General features: G+C 40.4%; 3 protein-coding genes and 1 non-coding gene across 5 annotated transcripts; 1 reads left to right on the forward strand and 3 right to left on the reverse strand.

Annotated features, from left to right (window-relative positions):
• Positions 1–170: 170 nt before the first annotated feature.
• LOC117633465 (protein MULTIPOLAR SPINDLE 1) lies at positions 171–5,454 on the reverse strand. 2 transcript variants are annotated; one of them, XM_034367086.1, is made up of 10 exons: positions 4,681–5,454; positions 4,528–4,585; positions 4,248–4,397; positions 4,075–4,134; positions 3,766–3,845; positions 3,607–3,661; positions 3,050–3,163; positions 2,619–2,811; positions 1,886–1,956; positions 171–725 (listed from the first exon to the last, which is right to left on the reverse strand). In XM_034367086.1, the coding sequence occupies exons 1-10, from the start codon at positions 4,846–4,848 to the stop codon at positions 673–675; spliced, it is 1,002 nt and encodes a 333-aa protein (XP_034222977.1). In that variant the 5' UTR covers positions 4,849–5,454; the 3' UTR covers positions 171–672. The 2 variants fall into 2 exon arrangements, with proteins under 2 accessions (XP_034222977.1, XP_034222976.1); XM_034367085.1 differs by lacking the exon at positions 171–725 and adding an exon at positions 1,138–1,553.
• Positions 5,455–5,561: 107 nt separating this feature from the next.
• Positions 5,562–11,033, reverse strand: LOC117633464 (eukaryotic translation initiation factor). Its single transcript, XM_034367084.1, has 9 exons — positions 10,498–11,033; positions 9,440–9,511; positions 9,176–9,271; positions 8,730–8,939; positions 8,432–8,529; positions 8,036–8,123; positions 7,582–7,932; positions 7,249–7,491; positions 5,562–7,122 (listed from the first exon to the last, which is right to left on the reverse strand). Exons 1-9 carry the CDS (start codon positions 10,690–10,692, stop codon positions 6,073–6,075), a joined length of 2,403 nt encoding a protein of 800 aa, XP_034222975.1. The 5' UTR covers positions 10,693–11,033; the 3' UTR covers positions 5,562–6,072.
• On the reverse strand, positions 9,957–10,061 carry LOC117636245. The gene has a single exon (XR_004587045.1). It is a non-coding gene; the product is annotated as a small nucleolar RNA snoR103 (small nucleolar RNA).
• A 3,061-nt stretch (positions 11,034–14,094) lies between the features above and the next one.
• On the forward strand, positions 14,095–16,350 carry LOC117633931 (heat shock 70 kDa protein). The gene has a single exon (XM_034367792.1). It carries the CDS (start codon positions 14,213–14,215, stop codon positions 16,175–16,177), a length of 1,965 nt encoding a protein of 654 aa, XP_034223683.1. The 5' UTR covers positions 14,095–14,212; the 3' UTR covers positions 16,178–16,350.
• The last annotated feature ends 217 nt before the right edge of the window (positions 16,351–16,567 follow it).

Here is a 16,567-nt window from a genome sequence, read left to right on the forward strand (position 1 = left end):
GACTGCAATTCTTGGTTAACCTGATTCATAGTTACGCTGATTCTTGATTAATAAACATGCCTTAATAAAAGGAGATTGATTATCGGGACTGGGTTAGGAATCATAATTCAATTTTCTAAATCTAAAGTAGGCAGCCAATTCGTACATACATACGTGTAAAGAAAAAGAAAAATGGTAATTTGGTAACTTGTTGCCAATTGAAACAAACATAATATTTCAAGCTTACATTGATGATGATTGTTGTTGGAAACAAACATAATATTTCTAGCAGGTATATATGATATCCAGCTCCTCCTATCCTATAACAGAAAGAAAGAAAGGAGGGATAATGAAGAAAGAAAACAAGCGACAGGAAGAGAAGGTGTCATCTGAGTTGGAATGGCGGATGATTTTTTGACACGAGGAACCTTTGGAACGCTACGGGTTATTTTCATGTGAACCCCAAGCTTAAGCTTCCGAGTTGTGTGAAGCAAAGTACTGACATGGTAATTTGCAGCTGGCAGTGGTGGCTGCTGCTGCTGCTCCCCAACAACCATCACCCTAGTAATAGTACTAGTAGTTGTTGTACCACCTCCACTTCCATCTCCATGGGCTGAACTTGGAAGCGATTGACAGAATATTAGAAGAAGAAGAAGAAGGAGCGAGAGACTGAGTATGCAGCGTGGTTTCATCTCATTCAACATGCCTGCCTTCTTGCTTTGCCCTGGCCTGCTCTGCTGCTGCTGCTGTTAAGCGTTAAGCAATATGCTAAATAAGTTCTACTACTTCACCAATGCTATATAACATATGGATATTATATAAGATTAGACGCCAAAGTTGAACGGGCTGCATGAATAGGTCACTTCATGTGGGCAAAAGTGTCCAGTGTAATTCAGCCGAAAGCTTGAAATATCTTTGACAATTAATTAAACAAATGAATTTTAATTGAATGCGGTTTTGATATAGGAGAAGAAAAGGAAGATGCCACGGAACCATGCCACAAGGAAGGAAAGAATCCCAGTGAAGAAAAGGACTAGGCGCACAAGCGACAATGAATCATTTCTGTCCACATACCAGTAATCTATATTATCTTCACTTAACCCATCAGTAAATTATGCGTGACAAATAGGCCCACGGCATCTATTATAGACAAGAAACGAAAAGAATTAGCATTGTCATTTGTGATATCAGCTAAACGTCACTCTTATCTTCTTTGAATTGCTTGCTAATAAGATCCTCCTCAACCAAAGACAGTGTTTGTAATTGTATTAAAAAATAGGATTTGGAAACCCAAAAAAGATATGTACAAAAATTCGGTCAAATCGGAAATCATGATTAGTCTCATACTCAAGAGTACAAGAAAGAAAGAAGAATTGGGGGCAGTCAGTGGTGGAACAACAGGCTATCAAGAATTTCGCGTTTGAGCTTGTGCAGGGACATATTTTGGTCGACATGCCTTGCCAACTCACCTATGACTCGTTCCATGTATAACACATAGACCCCATTTCTGCTTTCCAAAACTTGTAATGCCTTGCATGCGTGAACCATTGATGCTACCCACTCTTCAAAGACCACTGCAATATCACCACCATCATCAAAATTATTTCCCAGGTTAGTCAATATGCCTATGCTTGATCTAAGACCATCTATCCAGTATAAGAAAATGTTTTGCAACATGTCTGCAACGTAATCTGCATAGCTGCATTATATTTCCTTAAATTTCTTTGTGCGAAAACGGGTGCTATGCATGCTTATGCTATCTCACAAGGGTTTGTGAAATTCTGTTTGGTTTGGAATGATCTTCGAATTGTTCAAATTCAATCTGGCGTGAGACCGAAAAACAAAAACAAAACCAAAAAGATTCTTAAAGCTTGTGAAATGCGTAGCAATTAAGAGAATAACTCACTGGTGTCAAAACCTCCATCCTTTGACCATTCTGATAGGTAATCGGATACCAAAAACTCTGTAAGCTGGATCCTGTCATACGCATAAACAGATGAGAGAGGCTAATTTAAACTTATTACAAGAAAGTCATATCAGAAACTCATTTCACTGGGAAGAGATGTATGTGGTCACAGTTCAAGATTATTAAAACAAGTTCCCTACACCCTCTGGAGAAGTGTGGCCAATTAGATTGCATAAAAATTTCATGTGGTTTACCATCAGAAAATATAATTTTCCGCATAAGGCCCCAGCCACTCTATAACTTGGCAATAATAGTGGCCGGTAGAAGTTAGAACAACCCACTACAAAGATAATGCAGGTTAAAATTATGCAACTGACTCAGCAACCATCCACAATTTTGCAGACTCAATGGAAGAGAAGTGAAGAGGGTAGGATGCCTTCTTGTCTAGGGAACTAATGAATCTCTAATAGATTTTGGCCACTCAAAAGAGGAACCTGAACTTTCTATTGTGATGCCTTTCTATTCAAATATCGGGATTATAGATGCTCGAACTAGGTTTTATACCCAAATTGTTGAGGAATACGAGCATGCTGGATTCAATTAATAGTTCTCATGTTTAAATGTTACTGAAAAGCAAGTTGGGTTTCAGGCCCTAGTGGATAACAATTTTTACAAAACCAATGAAAAAATTGGAGAGATGATCAGTCAAGAATGTATTTTGTAGAATACTTACAGCATGAACATGCATTGATGCATGTTTGTAAAAGCATCATCAAATGGATCTGCGAAAAGGAAATTCTCTGCAAGAACAGAGATTCTCTGAGATACTAAGAATAATGCACGCTGACCAATGTAGGGCTCACTTCCAAGCTTTCGGATCAAGTGCTGAATGAAAAACTGAGCATCAGGTTCAGAGTGTTTTGATGCTGGAACAAATGATTAGTAACATAATTAGAGAAATGATATATTAACAATCAAAGAAAAAGCATAAATGTAAGATCATATTATCCTTGAAAAAGGAAATTATAGCCAGCCATAATGCGATATGATTAATGATGAATGCCATCATAGGGTGACAAAAATATACAATTTGAATAAATTTTAAAATGTGCAGGAATATAATGCTGAAAATATTAACAGAACCCAACCACAAACAACATTTACCGTTTCCTTGCAAGGGGCAACACATCCTTCTAACCAAACGCGTGATTAAGCTGCTGATAATTCCTTCTATGAGTTCCACATTCATTGCCACTGATAACAGGTTCTTCAACGAAGCTTCAAGAAATAGATATAATGCATTTAGAAAAATATATACAAGTAAAGGTGGCAGGGGATGGAAACACTGCAACCTGGAAAAGGCAAAGAGAAACTTAAGAGATAACAGGGCATTCCCACACTGCCCAAATTATTACCCACAATCACTGATGTTCCATGTGGTAATGCTAAACAAACCCAAAATGAAGCTCAATGTATCTTCCAGAATCTACGCAAAAATTTCAGCAATATTCTTGAGACCTTTATACTTAATTTGTAGTTTGTTTTCCTGCGTTTATAGTCAACCTATTATCTAGATATATCTTTTTATTTTGACTATGGAATAATTAAAAAAAAGTATTTCAGTGAGTCTATTCTATAGATAGCATTAATTTGGAAAATTCTCATAATGTAGATACCATTAAACTCAAATAATCAGAAGGAAGAAATAAAAATTTTGCTACCTAAAATAAAATCTGCAGCTTGGTGTGACCAATTTGCCACATTGGTCTCCTCCACCTGAAATTCCAATAGACCAAAGTTAAAATGAAAATGTATGATTACATAAACACCGCAATAAGTAACTAAACTGCAAATTAATAAAAGTAAGATGTGGATCTAACAGGAGAACCGGTTTCGCAAAGCTCCACAAGAAAATCGACTGAGGCCCTAAGTTGCTCCATTTCATCTTCACTGTTTATGTCTGCACTAGAAATTACTAAATGCATCAAACCAGATTATACAAAAGCAAATAAATTTCCAAAAAAAACCCTAAATGCTAAGCTTCTAATATTCCCTCACAAAATGGATGAATTATATGCCAGAATAAGGGTAGGTATAACATATATTAGGATTATTAGCCAGAAAATTAAATTAAAGCCAAATAGGAGTATAATTTGAGTTACACGAGTTGATCATAATTATGTATTCACCTGCAAAATGGCGTCGCTGGGATGAACTACATGTTCTTCTTCTCCTTTCCTTAAAACGTACTGCGATTTTATTTTATTTTTTGAAGAAAAGCAGTTGTTAGAATTAAAGAAGTGCATACATTATGCAGAGTTGATCAGAATACGAGAAAGAGGATGCGTTGATGAGGACCAACCGTGTCTGAGAAATCTGCGTCGCAAGACATCATTGAATCTGCACTGAGAAGGATCTGGAAGCCGCTTATTAGGGCTTAGTTTCCCCAAATTATCAAAGAAATAACACTTGCAAGAAGCGCTTTGCGGGAACAAGTCGCACTGCGAAGCATCTGAAACCGAAAAGACAGTACACGCTTATGCATAAACCTGTAAATTAAGTATTAATCACGCATGAAGAAAATGAGAGAGAGAGAGAGAGAGAGAGAGAGAGAGAGAGAGAGAGGCTTAAGCTAGGAGGACCTTCGGCTTCGTTGAGATCTTGTCGGAGTCTAAAAAGCTCTTGCTTTCGCTCCTTAGCCTGAAGCACAACTCAGTTAATTAGGTTCCCAAAGCAATTTAACAAAAATTGTGATCCAATCGGAAGGTATGTGCGTTGAAAGAGACGAGAGAGACCTTTCGCTTCCATCGGAGAGCGTCGGATTGATCAACAGGATGAGGAGGAGGCTGCTTTTGCTGCTTTTGAAGAAGCTTTGATCGGAGAAGAGAAATGGCTACGGCTACCCTCAGCGACTGCTCCTCCGCCCCTGACTTTGTTGTTCGCTCTTGTTCGCTGCCGGACATTTTCTCTCACTCGGCCCAATCTCGCGGGAAAATTCGCTCTTATTTTACTTTCTATTTATTTTATTTTTTAAACCATTTGTTGAAAAGCCATGGTTTTAGTGGGATTACTAAGATGACCTTCAAATCCAAACATTTACCGACTAGGCCCATATTTTTTTGTATTCTATAGGGCCATGCTTCTTTATGTTTTGTATTTGGATAACTTTACTGCATGTTTATTTACTTGAAATTGAAACGGTCGAATCAGAGAACTTTAGAGTAAGGAAGTAAGCGCTATTAGAGTCTAGACTAGTGGAACGTGTCTTGACTTGTAGATCAGTGTTGTCGTTTATATTAAAAAAAGAGTAAGTAAGAAATTGGAATCTAATCAACTACTCTCTTAGTTAACTTAATTCCTAAATTTGACGGATATTTGATTAGATATTGGAAAAAACTTGGCACCTTATGCTTCTTTACTAGCAATGTTGTTTTGATACTCAGATAATTTCTTTAAACCCTATGTTATTAAACTCCTCAATTTTAAGGAGCTATGCAATGCTATTTTAATCAGCTCTATTAGAGATGTCAGGCCTAAAATAAAATATATAAAAATCATCATGTGAGCTCTCCGTGACACTTGTGACATTTAACTTTTTAATTGTTGGGCGAGCAGGTTCAAAGAGATCCGGTTACACAACATACGTCTACGAAAAAATTGAAAAGAAAAAGAAAAATTAGCATTGAAATCCAAACGAAATATGCTTGGAACCAATTTCCTTTGACAGTGGAATATAAAGACATGGCATTTATGAGCTGGCCAAGTTTAACAATGAACTAAATTTAATTAGTCAAGAAGAGAACCAAAAAAGACGAAACAAAACTAGTCAAGTACAAAACAACTGGATCCTTTGAAGGGACACTCTCCACCTTGAGCAAATTTAAATATAGCACGTGATTAGCCATCCACATCTCCAGAGCAAAATCCATGGCATTATGATTTGATTTCTTTCCTCAATAAACACACTACTATGACCTCGGGAAATATACAACTCAAATTAAAAAGAAAAAAAAAATACCTGTCCTGTCCTTGGCATCTCCACCTTATCACATCTATTGTAATACAAATCACTCACCCAAAAAAGAGAGGGTGCAGGGTAACGGCGTTGCAAAGAAGTGAAGCACAAGCACATGGAGTTCGCACCCCCACAGAAACTCATGTGCTCATGCGAAGCTGTTCGATGGTTTCTAAAATAGACTCCGGCAGGCATCAATATCAGACGCTTGAGAATCCAACACACCTTGCCCAGACGGACTAGAACTAACAACCTTCAGTCCTGCCTCTAATATAGCTCTCTGGTAGTAGTCCTCATCCACCTCCTTCAGGACCTCTTTCACCACCTTAAAATCCAAGCCTCCAACCAAAATTAATTTCCCTATAACTTCACCAAAGTTACTCGGTGCTTTTGGCAGATCAATGCCAACATCATTCAGGATAGATGCATATAATAAACATCCACTCCTTATGTCACTAGCTGTAAACACCTTCTTAGAAAACAAATACTCAAGAAGCTTCACAAGTGATTCAACACAGGGTCGACTTTTCTCTAGTGCAAGGGAGATAGCTTCCTTGACAACCTCAGGGTGGTACGCTGGAGATCTTAGCTCCTCCACACACAGTAATGCTTCATCTAAGAGTCCAACACTGAAATATTCCTCCAAAAGGGAGACTGTTTTTTTCTTAAGCTCATCCAGTTTCAACTTTGGAGCTGGAGCTGAAGCTTGTGGCTTTTCAGTAAGTGGTGATATAGATGGAGCAACAACAGGTCTAGCAGACACAGGCGCTTGAGCTACAGGCTCTGCACCAAAAGCATAGTTGGATGGACGAGCAGGAGGACCGCCACTACCTTGCAATAAGGCACTAGGCCTATTACTTGTAAGGCCACCACTACCCTGAGGTAACAGTCTTGTGTTCGCTGATGTTGATTTTCCAATGAATGGCAACTGGCCACGTCCAGCAGCATCACCTCGTGGCATTGATCGATTCCTAGGGACCTCCCAATCATCATTATCTATTCCAGGCATCCCAGGCATCTTCCTTGTTCCTGACATCCCAGGCATTCCAGGCATCATACCCCCTAAACCAGTTCGATTGTTTGGGAAACCCCCAGGACTGGTATTCCCTTGAGCACCAGTAACGTTGTTACGACCACTTCTGATGCTTGCAGCAGCACCCGGACGCAATCCAAGATTTTTCTCTGCCTCCGTATGTATTTCAGAAATGGTTTTGGCTTTTACCTGTAACCAAAGTTCAAAATAAGATGATTAATAGTTAAATAACGCCACCTCTTCACATATATTACAAGAGTCAAATACTTATGTATTTCAGCATGCCAGTCAAATACATATATTACAACAGCCTACCTCTTCACGTCTGGGAACCCATTTGTTGGTCCGCAACTCAAGTACATCACGAACCATGAACCTCAACCTTGGAGCCAATTGAGGGTTCGTTGTCAGTTCCTTCAATCGGCTGAAGTACAAATCATTTATACGGCGTGATTTTGGGCTCTCGTCAAGCTGCTTACCAATAGTGTTAAAAAAATGACATATGGCCTCCACATTTTCCTCAGCAGGACAAGTTCTGTTATCAGCTCCTAAAAGTTCCTGTTTCACATAACAAATAACCATGAATAACATATTTAAGAAACGGAGCTCATCAAGAAAGGGCTAGAAAAGAAGGAATACAAGACGAACCGCAACAATGTGATGTACAATCTTTTCAGGTACCATCTTCTGCTTCAGAAGCTCTCCAATTAAACGAATGTTTCCCAGTGTACGAATCTTGGCCAATCTTTCTTTATCCCTACGCTCCATCTCTTGTTCAGGGGCAGTCATCTGCCTCACTTCTTCCCTCAATTTGTCAGCACCATCAAAAGCCTCCTGGCAGTTATTCAAGAGGACACGCTTGAAAGTGATTTCTTTTCCATCTGGCTCATCTGAGGGGAACCGGGGAAGCTTTTCATTAAGATCAGAGCACAGAAGAGCATACATGGGGCAAAATGTAGGTTCCAGCACAGCCTTATCAAATATCAGTGAAATAACCCCCTGGAATGCAAAGAATACGGTGAGTACAGTTGACAGCAGTAACAAAACAGAACCGAAAGAGAACATTAGAAGGGCATGTCAATAAAGAAATCAAAATCACCACCTTTAAGATATCAGCAGAAGTAATGCCAGAGTCAATAAGTTGCCCTTTAAGGAGATCAAACTTCTCCGGGGTCAGCTTGTTCAGTATTCTACATATATAAACATAAAGCAAGTGGGATTAAACACAATGTTCTGAGGACAACTCAGTCTACAGGAAAAAAGATAACCAAACCATGGCAACGTGGGAAGCAAAGGACCCCTAACAGTCTTTATTGGGAGATAATGACACAGAGAATAGTATTTCCATATTTCAGCATCCGTTATCATTTTCCGAGTTGCATGTTTTAATCTCACAATCAAACAGATAACAAAAAGGCTTTCAAGGCTCAAGGTTATCCAGGGAGCGAGCAAATAATGAAGATATAATACAATATGATGAACTATCATGATATATTACCCCTTCACAGTCTTCAACACACGGTCCTTATCAGATAGGGTACCCCTTCTAGCTGACCATGGCACCTCAGCTTTGGTTAGAGCAGGAGCAGGCCCTCCCTGAAATAATGAGAAAACAGTGCCATCAGAAATGAAGCACAGTCGACACTGTCCTTGTATGCAAGTACAGTAGGTACACATGCAAAACTGAGACAGATGTTAAATGTACAATTTATCACATGATTAATAAAGTAACAATAAAATCATGCCAAAATACATGTATAATTACACTGACCATATTTGAAACCCTAAAACCTTACCCCTTGGCTGGAAGAGTTATGTGTCCTTGCAAATTGAGGTTGATTTGCTTCTTGTTGTCTGTAATCAAACCGATTACCAGACTCTTTATTCTCCCGAAGAGTCTCCCAAGATCGTTCCTCTCCAGAAGCAGGAACAGGCGCAGAGCGGCCACGCCAATCCCGACTGTCGGGCTCAGAATAACGACCTTGAGATTGAGGTGGAGTTGGCAGCTGAAGAGGAGGAAAAAAAAAGTCTTATACAAAGCACACAATGAATACCATAATATAATATGAAGATCAATTAGTTCTGCAAGGCTACATCACTAATCATTATAATCAGCAATAAGAACAAACATGATGAATTGCAATGAAACAAAAGATATTTGAAAGTGATGATTTTGAACCCCTCCATCAACTTGAGCACTTAAAGCATTGAAATACAAGTTATTAGTTGGACAAATGCTCACATTGGTTTCTGCACGACCCCAACTCTGATCTTCACCAAGAAATTCAGCTTCAATTTCTTGTTTTACTTTCAGAATTTCATCAGGGACCTCGACAGCCTATAAAGAAGAGATAAACAATCCGAAGTTCATTACAGTTCATTTGAGAATATATAATCTTTTTTAGTTTAAACAAAAAAGTTAAAGAATCATACAATCTTCTGACGATTCATATAAATAAAAAATACTACTACTTTTCAAAATCAAGTGCATTAAAAAATGGAATACCTCTCTAAGCTGTAAGATCTGGTCTCTGGTGTACTTCACACGCTCACGACCCTCAAACCGTGAGTCCCCAGCCTGTCATGGAAAGAGTTTAGAGAGTTTGACCACATTCAATGGGGCAAAAATGCAAAATAGGAACCACAGCTTAAGAGATTATAAATCTCCTTCAACTAAATAATTTCAAATGTGAAGATAATAATCGTAATTAAATAGATATCATCTCCCCAAACACACACGAACAGAATGGAAATTTTTTTTTTTTTTTTGGGAATTTGGCACTTCGTAGGATATTTGGAATGGGTGAAACAAACTAACGATGGCAACACAACTACTAATACCGTGTGTGTGACCCAAAAATATAAATGTACCACCACGATGAATTTATAAATAATCCCAGGCCCCTCTTCAAAGAACTTCAGCCTTTAGTGCATACAAACATAAGATCCCTCTTGTAAAATAGCCAACTCCCAATGATGCACCATGGATGAATGGCTCATTTGACTGTGAACCCCAATGAATCCGATGTCTGTAGGTCCTTTATGGGCAATCTAAGACTCGCTGCTTGCCCACCTAAAGCCTACATATAGCTGTTTGTCCATGTTTACAGTAGGTACACATACTTAGCGCCCCAACAAGAATTAGGACATTGACAATATTTAAAACACTACCTCTTCTTTTTATAAAAACAAAGGTTTCCATCAACTTAACAGTGGTTTTTCAGAGGTGGGTGATGCAAAAAACATTAACAGTTTGTTCAAATAACATTCAAAATTGGTTGGGAAACATCGAAACCACGTATTAAAGCATTAAAGGACCAATTATGTCAGAGAACCTATCCTTGTTAGCACATAATTCAATCCAAATAACAAACCTTATTTCTTATTATTCACCCAAGTAAGAGAAACAAAAAAAAAAAAATTACAAATTAAATCGAGAAGCAGAATAACAGCAAAGCAAAGCAACAACAAATCACATATCTAGATAGATGCATATATAATACAAATAGGGGCGGGAAAAGGAGACCCAGATCCAAAGAAAGATGTGAGATTTGATAGGTATACCTTGATTGAGAAATTAGAGGAAGCACCACCATGGGGACGCAAGAGAGGGAGATCAGAAGAAAAGGAGCCGAAAGCTAAAGAAGACGACGAGGAAGATGGGCCAGAAGAAGCGGAGGAGTCGAAGCGAGGACCAAGGAGTCTACCACGACCGCCACCAGGTCTCAAGCTCAACACCGTCTGATCACCCTGCTGCATACCTCGATCTTAATCTCCTGAAAGAATCTCCGCCGTCCGATCAAAGAACAAGAGAGAGAGAGAGAGAGAGAGAGAGAGAGAGAGAGAGAGAGAGCAGAACAACAACGATAGACTCAGCGACACAAGACACTGAATCCTATTGAATTGGATTTATAGAGATAAGGTGATTCCGATTCCGATTCTGGTTCGGTTTTCTCTCTTCTAAAGGGAAAGAGAGAGAAAAGAGGGGAAGCTCAGAAGAGAGAAAGAGAGAGGGGTCCGTGGGGCGGTGGAGAGGCTAAAAAACCCTTCCATTCCTTGGAGAAGTGAGAGAGAGTGTGTCCGCGTTGGAATTGGATTTCCTTTTTTCTTTTCTTTTCTTTTTTTCCCTCATGATTTTCGGTTTGAGTTTTTTTTAATTTTAGTTTGGTATGTCGGGTGAGTGTGATTACGTTGTTGTCCACTTGTCGTGTCGTCGGTAGGAGATGAGTTGTGTACACTTTTCTAATCTTCTAAATTTGACGAATGTGCCCTTTGCCTTACTCTGACTTCTGTCCAAACTATACTTTCGTTTTTAGAGTACTTTGCTTATTTTTGTATAACCACCAAAATTACGCATAATTCACAAAAATTAAATAAAAACAAATTACTTAACAAAGCTCATACAAAATACAAAAACCATGGTGGTGGTTTTATCTTTATTTTCAAGTATTGAATTTCAGGTAGAACAAAAAAACCAAGAACTTTACTGAGAACAAAAAAACTTTTTGTACAAATATAATCACCCTTTCAACGCACTTTCTGTCTAAATTTGTAATTTTGTAAAAAAATTTATGAGAATACATAAAGGGCTGGCTCATACCGACAAGATCAGACGAGCCCAGAACAACAAACCACAGACGAGCCCAAACACAGACAGCCCCGACAACTATGAAAGGCAAAATCTTACAAATTTGAGTTTTTTTTTTTTTCGCGAAAAAAGAACTCATTGATAACAATTAAGAGGATACAATCATGTCATCGTTTACAATTGATTCCAGCCAAAAGGGAACCTCTTCAATCCAAGTTACCATAGTATTACAATTAAGAGCATGCCTTGCTAGAAAATGAGTTACTTGGTTACCCCCTCTTGGACTAAAAGAGATAATAACATCTTCAAATTGTTGCAGACTCCTCTTAATATCATCAATAAGATGCCCATGACTCTTCCTCGTCCTTCTTTACATCATTTACCACCCCTTGTGAATCAGACTCAATTAAAATGGAAGAAAAGCCAGCATCCCGAGCAAATTTCATCCCGAAAAGAAACGCCATGATCTCTGCATGTTTAGATGAGGTGGCAAGGGCAAAAGGGAGGGCCATAGCCGCCATCACTTCCCCTTTGTCATTTCTAATAACAGCGCCAATTCCACCCACACCTGTTTCGGGAATAAAAACAGCATCAACATTCAGTTTATATGTAAGATCCCACATCAACTAACGGAGAGGGGGTGATGTGCCTTATATGTGCACACCCGCATCCATCTAGCACGAGGCCTTTTGGAAGCTCACTGGCTTCGGAGTCGTAGGAATTCCAAAGTTAAGCGAGTTGGGGGCTAGAGCAATTCCAGGATGGATGACCCACTGGGAAGTTGCTCGTGAGTTCCAAGAAACAAAACCGTGAGGGCAGAGAGGAGGGCCCAAAGCAGATAATATCGTGCTACGGCAGAGCCGATCCCGGGATGTGACAATTTGGTATCAGAGCCACTCTTCCGTGTGGTGCGAGTGTGCCGAAAGGGACGTCGGGCCCTTAAGGGGATGTGGATTGTAAGATCCCACATCAACTAACGGAGATGGGATAATGTGCCTTATATGTGCGCACCTACATCCATCTAGCACGAGGCCTTTTGAGAGCTCACTGGCGTTGTAGGAACTCCAAAGTTAAGCGAGTTGGGGGCTAGAGCAATCCCAGGATGGGTGACCCACTGAGAAGTTGCTCATGAATTCCCAGTTCCCAGAAACAAAACCGTGAGGGCAGAGAGAGGGGCCCAAAACGGACAATATCGTGCTACGGCGGAGCCGATCCCGGGATGTGACATTATATTTACCAGCTGGGGGAGGAGACCATTTGATTGGTTTCCCTACAATTAATTTAGGTTTCTCTTACAAATTTGAGTTAATTTGCCAAACCACGACCTTTGTTGATATCATATGGCTCATGGTCAACCCCCGGAATTATAAGAGTTCATAAATTGATTATGTTCTTGCATGAGATTTTTTTCTCTTAGATTTATTAGCAATGGTTGAATTGAGATGGTTATGTCATTTTCAATTCTATGTTGAGTATTTTAGTTAAGTGTTTTTTTCTTATCCTCGCTTTCATACTCGTAATATTCAAATCGGAAATTCTCCATCCCCGCTTTTAGGCTCGGCGCATAGTTATGAGAGCTAGACAACGGTATAAGACCCACAAAAAATGGGGCCTTCTATATCACATTTTAGCCCAAGAGATATAGTAGCGAAAAATGTCTTTTATGCGTGTACCTGATGCTTTTTCTGGCTTTATTTCTTTAGTTTTTATATAGTGGATCTCTTTTACATAAACTAACAAACTTTTTATTTTAAGTTCTGCTAAAACTAAGATAAATATTGAACATAAAAGGCCTCAATTTTGATTTCTGCCCAGGACATCTAAAATTAATGGACCGGCTCTATTGGAGAATAGGTTCTTTAAACCACCCTATTATGAATAAAAAATGAATAAAAAATTACTTTGTAGAACGAGAAAAAAGCACTATCAATATGAGCTCAACATATGATATGTATCAATTTAATTTTTATTAACTAAAATCTGGACACTACATTTCCAAAACATGATCATTAGTATAGAAGTAGCACCACAATTACACATCTTAATAACATATTTATAGAAAAATAAATAAATTTTATACATATTCTAAGTGAGACGGGGTAGGGTTGGGGATTAGAATAACCATCCCATGGCCTCCATGCCCTTTTTAATCCCTTGTGTAGAACCAACTTAGACTATAAACCGGTCCACGTGTAATCAGACACACCATCAATCTGCCACCTCATCACCAGTCTACCCTTGATTTTGCCCACGTCGATGCCCCATTTCAGGCCCCACAGATTCTCGAAGGAACCCAACGTTCTGATGTCACGACCAAAAAGTTCCTACCCTTTCCAAACATACCATCCACGCAGGGTCTAATTTCATCCAACAAGACGATGGTACGGAAGTAATTTTCGTATAATTGAGGCCCAGCTTCACATCCCAATCTTTCCTTCCCTCCCCGCGTCCAGAACCCAACTCAAACGTTCCAGAACTATCTGGCACAACCTCAAACCTCCTATATGTTTCTCACCGTCAATCCGTCACTTTTCTCGAATTATCTCTTACATGACTATAAATTTGGAGTACCTGTACCTATCCCATCTCACATTTTGATATCATAAAGCCTTAAAACTTTCCGAGCTTTCGAAACCAGATTTGCTAAAATTTCTCAGAATTCTCTGTAAATTTTGAGCGTCAAGCAGTTCAATGGCGACCAAGACTGAAGGCAAGGCCATAGGCATCGACCTTGGCACAACCTATAGCTGCGTCGGTGTGTGGCAAAACGACCGCGTTGAGATCATCGCCAACGACCAGGGCAACCGCACCACTCCCTCTTACGTGGCCTTCACAGACACCGAGCGGCTCATCGGCGATGCAGCCAAAAACCAAGTGGCCATGAATCCACAGAACACCGTCTTCGACGCCAAGCGTCTCATTGGTCGGCGATTCTCCGACCCATCAGTCCAAAGCGACATGAAGCTCTGGCCTTTCAAGGTCATCCCTGGTCCCGGCGACAAACCTATGATCGTCGTCAGGTACAAAGGCGAAGAAAAGACCTTCTCTGCGGAGGAGATATCTTCCATGGTGCTGACGAAGATGAGGGAGATAGCTGAGGCTTATTTGGGTCAGACCATAAAGAACGCTGTGGTGACTGTCCCTGCTTATTTCAACGACTCCCAGAGACAGGCTACCAAGGACGCCGGCGCTATTTCTGGGCTCAACGTCATGCGAATTATCAACGAGCCCACCGCCGCCGCTATAGCCTATGGGCTGGACAAGAAGGCCTCGAGAAAAGGTGAGCAGAACGTCCTTATTTTCGATCTCGGCGGAGGCACTTTTGATGTCTCGCTTTTGACTATTGAAGAGGGGATATTTGAGGTGAAGGCCACCGCCGGCGATACTCATCTGGGTGGTGAAGATTTTGATAATAGAATGGTGAATCACTTTGTGGCCGAGTTCAGGAGGAAGCATAAGAAGGATATCAGTGGAAATGCCAGAGCTTTGAGGAGGTTGAGGACGGCGTGTGAGAGGGCTAAGAGGACCCTGTCTTCGACCTCTCAGACCACAATTGAGATTGATTCTTTGTACGAAGGGATCGATTTCTATGCAACGATTACAAGGGCCAGGTTCGAGGAGTTGAATATGGATTTGTTCAGGAAGTGTATGGAGCCGGTTGAAAAGTGTCTGAGGGATGCTAAGATTGACAAGAGTCAGGTTCACGACGTGGTTCTGGTTGGTGGGTCGACTAGAATTCCCAAGGTTCAGCAACTTTTGCAGGATTTTTTCAATGGGAAAGAGCTGTGCAAGAGCATAAACCCTGACGAAGCGGTTGCCTATGGTGCTGCGGTTCAAGCTGCGATCTTGAGCGGCGAAGGAGATGAGAAAGTGCAGGACCTGTTGTTGCTCGATGTCACGCCTCTCAGTCTTGGGCTTGAGACTGCTGGTGGTGTTATGACTACTCTCATCCCGAGGAACACAACAATTCCAACCAAGAAGGAGCAGATTTTCTCTACTTACTCCGATAATCAGCCCGGGGTTTTGATCCAAGTCTACGAAGGAGAGCGCACCCGAACCAAGGACAACAATTTATTGGGGAAGTTTGAGCTCACTGGGATTCCTCCTGCTCCTAGAGGCGTGCCCCAAATCAATGTGTGCTTTGACATTGATGCGAATGGCATTTTGAATGTGTCTGCTGAGGACAAGACTGCTGGAGTGAAGAACAAGATCACCATCACCAACGATAAGGGAAGGCTGAGCAAGGAAGAAATAGAGAAGATGGTGCAAGATGCAGAGAAGTACAAGGCAGAGGACGAGGAGGTGAAGAAGAAAGTGGACGCCAAGAATGCGTTGGAAAACTACGCATATAACATGAGGAACACGGTGAAGGACGACAAGTTTGCAGGGAAACTGGACCCTGCGGACAAGGAGAAGATCGAGAAGGCAGTGGAGGATGCCATTAATTGGCTGGAGGGGAACCAGTTGGCTGAGGTTGATGAGCTGGAGGATAAGTTGAAGGAGTTGGAGGGGTTATGCAATCCAATTATTGCGAAGATGTACCAGGGCGGTGGTGGTGCTGGAGGCATGCCGCCTATGGGGGATGATGACATGTCTGGTGGTGCTTCTACTGGCTCTGCGACTGGACCTGGCCCTAAGATTGAAGAAGTTGATTAAGTTGCTTCAAGTGGAGCTCTGTTTTCGTTTTTGTTGTTCTGTTTTTGGTTAAGCTTGTAAACATGTGTTTTTTGAGTTTTTTTATTTTAAAAAAGGTAGTGTATGTTTATATGTAATAGTAGAGAGTCAGCAACCAATCTAATATAAGAAGTTGGTTTTACTTTTTTGGTTCATAGTGAGACTTGTCTTATCAAAAAATGATAACAGCAATGGAGAAGTTTCATGTTTGTGCAACCATCGATTCAGCAGCCAGTAGTTTAGTTCATCCTGGGAACCCAAAGAAAAAATGCTTTCAAAATGTCTCTGGCAAATTGGTTGGCAATTGACCAAAATCGATGCACAAAAGAACTAAAAAGAAACTATGCCGCATTTGATGCTTGCTTACCTTCA

Source organism: Prunus dulcis, chromosome 7 (genome assembly GCF_902201215.1).
Source record: "Prunus dulcis chromosome 7, ALMONDv2, whole genome shotgun sequence".
In the NCBI taxonomy this organism is placed as follows: domain Eukaryota; kingdom Viridiplantae; phylum Streptophyta; class Magnoliopsida; order Rosales; family Rosaceae; genus Prunus; species Prunus dulcis.